The sequence below is a fragment of the Oncorhynchus kisutch genome, linkage group LG16 (assembly GCF_002021735.2).
Source record: "Oncorhynchus kisutch isolate 150728-3 linkage group LG16, Okis_V2, whole genome shotgun sequence".
Lineage (NCBI taxonomy): Eukaryota > Metazoa > Chordata > Actinopteri > Salmoniformes > Salmonidae > Oncorhynchus > Oncorhynchus kisutch.
In genome coordinates this window covers 50,594,781-50,606,891 of record NC_034189.2, presented here as the reverse complement: position 1 = coordinate 50,606,891, position 12,111 = coordinate 50,594,781, and the positions used below count along the sequence as shown (strand labels likewise).

The 12,111-nt window shown below is 44.3% G+C and overlaps 1 protein-coding gene across 2 annotated transcripts in view; it reads left to right on the top strand.

Moving 5' to 3' along the window:
* LOC109906797 (interleukin-1 receptor accessory protein-like 1-B) overlaps window positions 1–12,111 on the top strand; it is a 430,365-nt gene that overhangs the window by 347,567 nt on the left and 70,687 nt on the right. For both annotated transcript variants that reach the window (XM_031792874.1, XM_031792873.1), the window contains exon 7: window positions 3,850–3,982. In XM_031792874.1, coding sequence (XP_031648734.1) covers window positions 3,850–3,982 — 133 coding nt within the window. The remainder of the gene's footprint in view (window positions 1–3,849; window positions 3,983–12,111) is intronic.

Genomic DNA, 12,111 nt, shown 5'->3' with positions numbered 1-12,111 from the left:
TGGGAGTGTACAGACTGGGTCAGCATGGAGTTAATCACTAGACATGTAAAACAGAATCCATGGGAGTGTACAGACTTGGTCAACATGGAGTTAATCACTAGACATGTAAAACAGAACATAAGCAGAATCCATGGGAGTGTCCAGACTGGGTCAACATGGAGTTAATCACTAGACATGTAAAACAGAATCCATGGGAGTGTACAGACTGGGTCAACATGGAGTTAATCACTAGACATGTAAAACAGAATCCATGGGAGTGTACAGACTGGGTCAGCATGGAGTTAATCACTAGACATGTAAAACAGAATCCATGGGAGTGTACAGACTGGGTCAACATGGAGTTAATCACTAGACATGTAAAACAGAATCCATGGGAGTGTACAGACTGGGTCAACATGGAGTTAATCACTAGACATGTAAAGCAGAATCCATGGGAGTGTACAGACTGGGTCAACATGGAGTTAATCACTAGACATGTAAAACAGAATCCATGGGAGTTTACAGACTGGGTCAACATGGAGTTAATCACTAGACATGTAAAACAGAATCCATGGGAGTGTACAGACTGGGTCAACATGGAGTTAATCACTAGACATGTAAAACAGAATCCATGGGAGTTTACAGACTGGGTCAACATGGAGTTAATCACTAGACATGTAAAACAGAATCCATGGGAGTTTACAGACTGGGTCAACATGGAGTTAATCACTAGACATGTAAAACAGAATCCATGGGAGTGTACAGACTGGGTCAGCTCTGACACACACTTGTCTGAGTGTGTCAGAGCGCAGAATAACTGATGCATTTATGAATTTGCTACACTGGCTGAATATGACCGCTGTCAGTAAATGTAGGCAGAAAAAGTAATAGTTAGTCAAGAATGCTCTAGATAACATGTAAACAGCCTAGCTAACCCGATCTGCTAGGGTGAGTAAAGTGGTCAGAGTGAGGTGTTCTCTCATTTGTGTCTGGAAGTAGCAAGCTAGCCAACTTTAGCCAGTTAGCTTGTGTGCTTGGTTGCAGGCAAGCTGCAGAAGGACGGGAAGTCTACAATTCCCCATCGTTTATCAGTACAATTTTGACGGCCAACTAGCTGAAACAATTTGAGGGGGTTTACAGTGCATTCGGAAAGTATTCAGACCCCTTGACTTTTTCCATATTTTGTTACGTTACAGACTTATTTTTTTTGCTCCTCAATCTACACACAATACTCCATAATGACAAAGGAAAAACTGTTTTTTACAAATGTTTGCTAATTTATCAAATGAAAAAAAAAATTGATAAATCCTTTACATAAGTATTCAGACACTTTACTCAATACTTTGTTGAAGGACCTTTGGCAGCCATTACAGCCTCAAGAATCCTGGTGGTTCCAAACTTCTTCCATTTAAGAATGACGAAGGCTACTGTGTTATTGGGGACCTTCAATGATGCAGAAATGTTTTGGTACCTTTCCTCAGATCTGTACTTCAACAATCCTGTCTCGGAGCGCTACGGACATTTCCTTTGACCTCATGGCTTGGTTTTTGATCTGAAATGCACCGTCAACTGTCGGCACCTTATATAGACAGGTGTGTGCCTTTCCAAATTATGTCCAATCAATTTAATTTACCACAGGTGAACTCCAATCAAGTTGTAGAAAGATCTCAAAGATGATCAATGGAAACAGGATGCACCTGAGCTCAATTTTGAGTCTCATAACAAAGGGTCTGAATACTTATGTAAATAAGGTATTTCTGTTTCGTTTTTTAAATACATTTGCAAAAATGTCTACAAACCTGTTTAACTGAGGGAGAGAGAACCTACCTTTTCATGGTTGTTTGATCAATAGGGTTGTAAACTTCCCAAATATAAGAGGACTCTCTTGGTATTTAGCTACATACTTGCAGAAATCTATTCAACTGTATTTTGTGGCTTTTGGCGAATGTGTTCTAATGATCTAAAGTTGCGCTGTTGCAACACACAGTCCAGTTCAAAGTGAATGATGGCAGGCCCTACTGCCTGTAAACACACAGTCCAGTTCAAAGTGAATGATGGCAGGCCCTACTGCCTGTAAACACACAGTCCAGTTCAAAGTGAATGATGGCAGGCCCTACTGCCTGTAAACACACAGTCCAGTTCAAAGTGAATGATGGCAGGCCCTACTGCCTGTAAACACACAGTCCAGTTCAAAGTGAATGATGGCAGGCCCTACTGCCTGTAAACACACAGTCCAGTTCAAAGTGAATGATGGCAGGCCCTACTGCCTGTAAACACACAGTCCAGTTCAAAGTGAATGATGGCAGGCCCTACTGCCTGTAAACACACAGTCCAGTACAAAGTTAATGATGGCAGGTCCTACTGCCTGTAAACACACAGTCCAGTTCAAAGTGAATGATGGCAGGCCCTACTGCCTGTAAACACACAGTCCAGTTCAAAGTGAATGATGGCAGGCCCTACTGCCTGTAAACACACAGTCCAGTTCAAAGTGAATGATGGCAGGCCCTACTGCCTGTAAACACACAGTCCAGTTCAAAGTGAATGATGGCAGGCCCTACTGCCTGTAAACACACAGTCCAGTACAAAGTGAATGATGGCAGGTCCTACTGCCTGTAAACACACAGTCCAGTACAAAGTGAATGATGGCAGGCCCTTGTGGCAAATGGCTTGTTTGCATGAGGCCTACTGTAGCTTTGATTGGCTATGGTGCACTGTCTGTGTAGACTCCGGTCCTAGACAGGACAGATGTTTTGGTTAGGTTTTATTTATTGCAGTGTCTATTAATTGTCCAAACGCACGGCCGCTTTCCCATTCTATATTGCTATAGAATTTTCACAAATGCCTTAATATACGTAGTTCCCAAACATTCTAAGAATGCTTGCTTGTCAGAAAATGTTTTAAAAAGTGTCATATTCTTTGTCGGAGTGTATATGAACAGATTTTAATAAGATGTCATGTTGCTAAATTGCTGTTGTGTGTAGAACATCTTTCACCATGCACGCTGTGCATCATGTTTCACACTCACACTAATTGGTAGGGTGGAACAATAAGGGTACTGGGCTAATAACCACCCTTTGTGTAGAGGACGCTAGGAGTGTGCGTGGGAGAGAGTGAAAGAGGGTTCATCAGTGTTCAGGAGCATGAGGGAGAGAGTGGGAGAGAATGGGAGGAGGGATGGGCACTTCCGAGGCGGTAGGAGAGCTTCAGAGGAGGTAGGTGAGCTTCAGATGGGATAGGGGAACTTCAGAGGGGATAGGAGAGCTTCAGATGGGATAGGGGAACTTCAGAGGGGATAGGAGAGCTTCAGATGGGATAGGGGAACTTCAGAGGAGGTAGGTGAGCTTCAGAGGGGATAGGAGAGCTTCAGCGGAGGTAGGTGAGCTTCAGATGAGATAGGGGAACTTCAGAGAGGATAGGGGAACTTCAGAGGGGATAGGGGAACTTCAGAGGGGATAGGAGAGCTTCAGATGGGATAGGGGAACTTCAGAGGGGATAGGGGAGCTTCAGAGGGGATAGGGGAACTTCAGAGGGGATAGGGGAACTTCAGAGGGGAGAGGGGAACTTCAGAGGGGGTAGGGGGACTTCAGAGGGTATAGGGGAACTTCAGAGGGGGTAGGGGAGATTCACGGGTGTCTATGAGTTCAGGAGGATGTAGGTGTTGGAAGGTGCAGGAGAGTCTGGAGGTGTGCATTAGAACCTAGACAATAGGAGACACCATCTAATAAGAATCGCCCATATTATCCATGGTACTGGAAAGACCTACATTAGTGGGCTTCACCTCACCCAGACATTTTCCCCTGCTTTACCCACAACCATATTACTTCCTTACCACGACAACCATGCCTTATTTCCTATTTCCTGTCTCCACAGGAAGTCAAGTCAACCTGACGTGCCGAGCGTTCTTCGGCTTCGCCGGGGAAGTCAGTCCGCTCATCTACTGGATGAAAGGAGAGAAGTTCATCGAAGACCTGGACGTGGAGAGGTTCAGAGAGAGTGACATCAAGTAAGACACACACACACACATCAAGTAACACCCTGTCACACACACACATGTCACGTAAGACCCTGTTGTGGCGCAGTGGTTAAGGGCGCTGTACTGCAGCGCCAGCTGTGCCATCAGAGACCCTGGGTTCGCGCCCAGGCTCTGTCGTAACCGGCCGAGACCGCGTCCGTTGGGCGACGCACAAATGGCCTAGCGTCGTCCGGGTTAGGGAGGGCTTGGTCGGTAGGGATGTCCTTGTCTCATCGCACACCAGCGACTCCTGAGGCGGGCCGGGCGCAGTGCGCGCTAACTAAGGTTGCCAGGTGCACAGTGTTTCCTCCGACACATTGGTGAAGCTGGCTTCCGGATTGGATGCGCGCTGTGTTAAGAAGCAGTGCGGCTAGGTTGGGTTGTGTATCGGAGGACGCATGACTTTCAACCTTCGTCTCACCCGAGCCTGTACGGGAGTTGTAGCGATGAGACAAGATAGAAATAGCTACTACAACAATTGGACACTACGAAATTGGGGAGAAAAAGGGGGTAAAATATTTTTTAAATAATAATAATACGACCCTGTTACACACACATCGCTTGAGGTCATATGGGATATACATACGTTCGTGCATGAACTGTAAAAAGTCAACGCCACAGTTTTGACCAACACACTTGTGATGCTGTGGTATGTTGTAGTGCTATTACCAGGCTGTGGTATGTTGTAATGATATTACCAGGCTGTGGTATGATCTAATGATATTACCAGGCTGTGGTATGATGTAATGATATTACCAGGCTGTGGTATGTTGTAGTGTTATTACCAGGCTGTGGTATGTTGTAGTGATATTACCAGGCTGTGGTATGTTGTAGTGATATTACCAGGCTGTGGTATGATCTAATGATATTACCAGGCTGTGGTATGATGTAATGATATTACCAGGCTGTGGTATGTTGTAGTGCTATTACCAGGCTGTGGTATGTTGTAATGATATTACCAGGCTGTGGTATGATCTAATGATATTACCAGGCTGTGGTATGATGTAATGCTATTACCAGACTGTGATATGTTGTAGTGATATTAACAGGCTGTGTTTTTGTAGTGATATTACCAGGCTGTGGTATGTTGTAATGCTATTACTAGGATGTGGTATGATGTGATGCTATTACCAGGCTGTGGTATGATGTAATGCTATTACTAGGATGTGGTATGATGTGATGCTATTACCAGGCACTGTTAATTAATAATGAGCCTGTTCACTCATGGGCAGACTGGAAGACACTGTTAATTAATAATGAGCCTGTTCACTCATGGGCAGACTGGAAGACACTGTTATTCTCTAATGTGCCTGTTCACTCATGGGCAGACTGGAAGACACTGGTGTAAAGTTTAAGCTGAAGGTAGTAGACACCCTGGTGGTTAAGAGCTTTTGGTGTGAAAGCTGAGCCAACAAGGTGAAAAGCTGTCGATGGGCCGTTAGTAAGACACTTAATAACCCTAATTGCTCCAGGGTCACAGTTAATAACGGCTGACCCTGGCCATAACCCCACTCTCCCAGGGTGTCTCACCCCACTCTCCCAGGGTTATTAAGTGTCTTACTAACGGCCCATCGACAGCTTTTCACCTTGTTGGCTCAGCTTTCACACCAAAAGCTCTTAACCACCAGGGTGTCTACTACCTTCAGCTTAAACTTTACACCAGTGTCTTCCATATCTCACACCACTCTCCCAGGGTGTCTCACACCACTCTCCCAGGGTGTCTCACACCACTCTCCCAGGGTGTCTCACACCACTCTCCCAGGGTGTCTCACACCACTCTCCCAGGGTGTCTCACCCCACTCTCCCAGGGTGTCTCACACCACTCTCCCAGGGTGTCTCACACCACTCTCCCAGGGTGTCTCACCCCACTCTCCCAGGGTGTCTCACACCACTCTCCCAGGGTGTTTATACCCCACTCTTCCAGGGTGTCTCACCCCACTGTCCCAGGGTGTCTCACCCCACTCTACCAGGGTGTCTCACACCACTCTCCCAGGGTGTCTCAACCCCACTCTCCCAGGGTGTCTCACACCACTCTCCCAGGGTGTTTATACCCCACTCTTCCAGGGTGTCTCACCCCACTGTCCCAGGGTGTCTCACCCCACTCTCCCAGGGTGTCTCACACCACTCTCCCAGGGTGTCTCACACCACTCCCCCAGGGTGTCTCACTCCACTCTCCCAGGGTGTCTCACACCACTCTCCCAGGGTGTTTATACCCCACTCTTCCAGGGTGTCTCACTCCACTCTCCCAGGGTGTCTCACCCCACTCTCCCAGGGTGTCTCACCCAGGGTGTCTCAAGGAGAGTTGGGAAATGCAAAACAACAAATACGTATTAATACACGCTTGTACATGTGTGAAATAGGACAGACATAAGCACCCACCAAGTGATTGTTATTATGTTTTAAGCTGTTACCATGAGAACGGGTGCCCTAGTGATTCCTATGCACACGTCTCCTCCCGTGTTTGCATGCATATACAGAGGAGGTCAGGAGCATTTATCCTCATACAAGAGAGTAAGGGACACACAGCGCAATAACAACCATTTAAAGGCCAGTTACCACAAATACCTCACCGCACTCTGACAGCTCTACTAGAAAAATGTCACTTTTCCGTCACCAGCCATAGCTATTTCTTCAATAACATCAATGAATGTTTAATGGCGTTAGTCAATCATTCAGGCGATCATACATTCTTTATTATTGCACGGCGTGTGTGTGTTCTCTGAAAGTGATCAGGCTTGCTTGCTTTGCTTATCACGTTGCTGGTCTTGAATGGTTAAGTTATACTGAGTTGAGCTGGAGAGGAGAGCAAGGGAACTCTGGGAGTTCTCTTTTACTTTGATTTGTGGGCGTCTAGTGGGAACAGCTCTGCTCTTCAGCCTTGGAGAAACATATACACATACACACAGACACGAATACACACACACAGACACACATAAATACATACACACACTCAAATACACACACACACACACACACACACACACACACACACAGACACACATAAATACATACACACACTCAAATACACACACACACACATGCACAGACACACATATACAAACACACAGACACAGACACACACACACACAGACACACATAAATACATACACACACACTCAAACACACACACACACACACACACACGCACAGACACACATATACAAACACACAGACACAGACACACACACACACACACACACACAAATACACACACACACATAAATACACTTGCACAGACATACACACACACACAAATACACACAAATACACACACACAGACACACATAAATAGACACACACAGACACACACATGCACACACACAGACATACACACAGACACATGCACAGACACACACTTACATACACACAGACACACACACACACATGCTTTCACAATAGTACATTTTTGGATATACCATGTAAACACTGTTGTTCTAAATCTAAAGCTCTTTGGTCTTTCATAGGCTTATATCTACATTTCAATACAATGTTCTACACCAGTGCTAAGCTAGTGCTTCATCTCTTCTCCGGCTACTTCTCCGGCCTGGGTCTGGCCACAATACTTCGTCCACATCACAAGATACGTTTTCTCTTGCCAAACATCGAGGAAAGTATCTCCTAGCATGGTGTATCCAACCTTGGACAGAGGCAACCTCTATGTCCCCACATGCGTCCTCCATTGCCTGGAGAAGTGGCACGCGGGCATAGGGTTGGCGATCATACACTTTCCAGCGCCAGGCTGAGAAGAATTCCTCTATGGGATTTAGAAAATGTGAATATGGGGGTAGGTAAAAAACTACAAATTGTGGATGGGTGGCAAACCAGTATTGGACCAGAACAGCCCGGTGAAAACTCATATTTTTATTTATTTTATTTTACTAGGCAAGTCAGTTAAGAACAAATTCTTATTTTCAATGACGGCCTAGGAACAGTGGGTTTCCTGTGGGTTAACTGCCTGTTCAGGGGTAGAATGACAGATTTGTACCTTGTCAGCTCGGGGATTCAAACTTGCAACCTTTCGGTTACTAGTCCAACGCTCTAACCACTAGGCTACCCTAATATTGTCCCATAAAACCACAAATCTAGCAGGCTCCTGATCTGGATCAGGGACAAGCATTGTGTAAATTGCATCCAGAAAAGTGAGCATATGGCCGGTGTTGTACGGGCCCAGTGTGGCATTGTGATGGAGGACCCCGTTTTGAGTGATGGCAGCACACATAGTTATATTACCCCCACGCTGTCCAGGGACATTGGTAATTGCCCTCTGTCCTATTACATTTCTTCTGCGGCGCCTGGTTTTGGTGAGGTTGAAGCCAACCTCATCCACATAAATAAATTCATGGCGAATTACATGGGCATCCAGCTCCAATACTCTCTGTAACATACAAAAGGATAAACAGATGAGTAAATATGGTATGTCAGAAGTACTGGAAGTAGTGTTGCATACATACGTCTACAAAGTCATGTCGCATATTGTTGACTGTCAGAGTTTCTCTCAAATGACACCTTGTAATGTTGTTTCATCGTCACTCGGTGCCGTTGGAGGATGCGTTGTATGGTCGACAGGCTTACAGCATTGATGTTGTTAAATATGGTGTCATTATTCAAGATATGCTCTCTTATCTCTCGAATCCTAATTGCATTGTTGGCCAAAACCATATTTATAATTGCAGTCTCTTGTACATCTGTAAACAAGCGTCCTCGTCCTCCATGATGTCTTTGCCTTTCCACTCTGTACAGAATTCAAACACAGTATGTGTTCAGCATAGGAACTGTAAACAATATACACAAAAATGTAGTACAGCATGATAACCAACCTCATTCATTCAATGCAGCGCAGTAAATGGATGGCTTAGAGTTACAAATGTTTATGCAATACTATGCAGTCATACGTATTTTACAGTACATTACTGTAATGCTAAAATAGTCATTAGATAGTTGCATACCTGTTCTCATTTCTGAAGGTTTGAATTATGGACGCCACTGTAAATCGACTCAAATTGGGCTGGACTCTCAGTCCAGCCTCTCTCATGGTCAAACCGTGGTTGATCACATGATCAACAAGTGTTGCCCTAATCTCATCAGAGATGGCTCTCCTTCCTTCTCTTCTTTGCTCTCGTCCTCTTCTTCCTCTTCCTCTCCCTCCTACTCCTCTTGCTCTCTGTCCATTGTTGGCATCCATTGTTCAAAACAGGTAATCTGACCTTTGACCTATTTATAGGCCTATACTACAGTAAAGCAGTGATTGGTTAGTGATCAGTTAAGCTATTAGTGTTTGCACATGTGAGGAGTGTGTGTGTGACCTGGTGAAGTGTAGCATTTTGATTGGTTGTGTTTGGAAAAGGAAAGCAAGTCACTTCCTGTTATATTTTTGTGTTTTAGGTAGAGAGTTGTGTGTAGTGTTTTGAAAAAAGTGTTTTATGCAATTGACAACTGAGTCAAAGGCTGAGAAATATCTTATGGTTTTGGATATTTGGTGTGTAGTTTTGCACTTTGAGTGAGAGGTTTCAAAAATCGTGTGACATGAAAAGATTTTGTGTGTAAGCAGTTGGAAAAAACTGTAAACCAACAGTCCACCCATTCCTCTGTTAATCTAACAGTCCATCCATTCTTCTGTTAATCCAACAGTCCACCCATTCCTCTGTTAATCCAACAATCCATCCGTTCCTCTGTTAATCCAACAGTCCATCCGTTCCTCTGCTAATCCAACATTCCATCCGTTCCTGTGTTAATCCAACAGTCCATCCGTTCCTCTGTTAATCCAACAGTCCATCCGTTCCTCTGTTAATCCAACAGTCCATCCGTTCCTCTGTTAATCCAACAGTCCATCCATTCCTCTGTTAATCCAACAGTCCATCCATTCCTCTGTTAATCCAACAGTCCATCCGTTCCTCTGCTAATCCAACATTCCATCCGTTCCTGTGTTAATCCAACAGTCCATCCGTTCCTCTGTTAATCCAACAGTCCATCCGTTCCTCTGTTAATCCAATAGTCCATCCGTTCCTCTGTTAATCCAATAGTCCATCCATTCTTCTGTTAATCCAACAGTCCATCCATTCCTCTGTTATTCCAATAGTCCATCCATCCATTCCTCTGTTAATCCAACAATCCATCCGTTCCTCTGCTAATCCAACATTCCATCCAATTCCTCTGTTAATCCAACAGTCCATCCATTCCTCTGTTAATCCAACAATCCATCCATTCCTCTGTTAATCCAACAATCCATCCATTCCTCTGTTAATCCAAAATTCCATCCGTTCCTGTGTTAATCCAACAGTCCATCCGTTCCTGTGTTAATCCAATAGTCCATCCATTCTTCTGTTAATCTAATAGTCCATCCATTCTTCTGTTAATCCAACAGTCCATCCGTTCCTCTGTTAATCCAACAGTCCATCCGTTCCTCTGTTAATCCAACAGTCCATCCATTCCTCTGTTAATCCAACAGTCCATCCGTTCCTCTGTTAATCCAATAGTCCATCCGTTCCTCTGTTAATCCAATAGTCCATCCATTCTTCTGTTAATCCAACAGTCCATCCATTCCTCTGTTATTCCAATAGTCCATCCATCCATTCCTCTGTTAATCCAACAATCCATCCGTTCCTCTGCTAATCCAACATTCCATCCAATTCCTCTGTTAATCCAACAGTCCATCCATTCCTCTGTTAATCCAACAATCCATCCATTCCTCTGTTAATCCAACAATCCATCCATTCCTCTGTTAATCCAAAATTCCATCCGTTCCTGTGTTAATCCAACAGTCCATCCGTTCCTGTGTTAATCCAATAGTCCATCCATTCTTCTGTTAATCTAATAGTCCATCCATTCTTCTGTTAATCCAACAGTCCATCCATTCCTCTGTTAATCCAATAGTCCATCCATCCATTCCTCTGTTAATCCAACAATCCATCCGTTCCTCTGCTAATCCAACATTCCATCCATTCCTCTGTTAATCCAACAGTCCATCCGTTCCTGTGTTAATCCAATAGTCCACCCGTTCCTCTGTTAATCCAATAGTCCATCCATTCTTCTGTTAATCCAATAGTCCATCCATTCTTCTGTTAATCCAACAGTCCATCCATTCCTCTGTTAATCCAACAGTCCATCCATTCCTCTGTTAATCTAACAGTCCATCCATTCCTCTGTTAATCCAACAGTCCATCCATTCCTCTGTTAATCCAACAGTCCATCCGTTCCTCTGCTAATCCAACATTCCATCCGTTCCTGTGTTAATCCAACAGTCCATCCGTTCCTCTGTTAATCCAACAGTCCATCCATTCTTCTGTTAATCCAATAGTCCATCCATTCTTCTGTTAATCCAACAGTCCATCCATTCCTCTGTTAATCCAATAGTCCATCCATCCATTCCTCTGTTAATCCAACAATCCATCCGTTCCTCTGCTAATCCAACATTCCATCCATTCCTCTGTTAATCCAACAGTCCATCCGTTCCTGTGTTAATCCAACAATCCATCCGTTCCTCTGCTAATCCAACATTCCATCCATTCCTCTGTTAATCCAACAGTCCATCCGTTCCTGTGTTAATCCAATAGTCCATCCATTCTTCTGTTAATCCAATAGTCCATCCATTCTTCTGTTAATCCAACAGTCCATCCATTCCTCTGTTAATCCAATAGTCCATCCATCCATTCCTCTGTTAATCTAACAGTCCATCCATCCAATTCATCCATCCAGCGTCTTGCTGTGCTTTTATTCAAGCCAATTCACTTTAATATGCTTTATTTGTCCGCAAGGGACAATTATAGCAGGACTGACCATGGCATGACAGACATAGCATTACCATAACAACAACAGAGAACAGGAAACGCTGAAAACACATATTAACACTTATTGCTCCAGTGAATAAGAGTTCCAAGGAAAAACAGCAGTCCACAATACTCCATACTTGCTAACTTGAGTCCCTATAGGCTTTTCCTATTGGTCATTGATGTTTAAAACACATTCTGATATGTCCGGAGACCTCCCTCTGTAGAACAGTAGCTACATCAGGAACACCTTTCGTAACTACCCTCACAATGTACTCAAACCTCCACAGGAATCAATTCATCATTATATAAACGTCTCAGAGAAAACGCCATGCGAATGATGCGTTTGATCCAGGT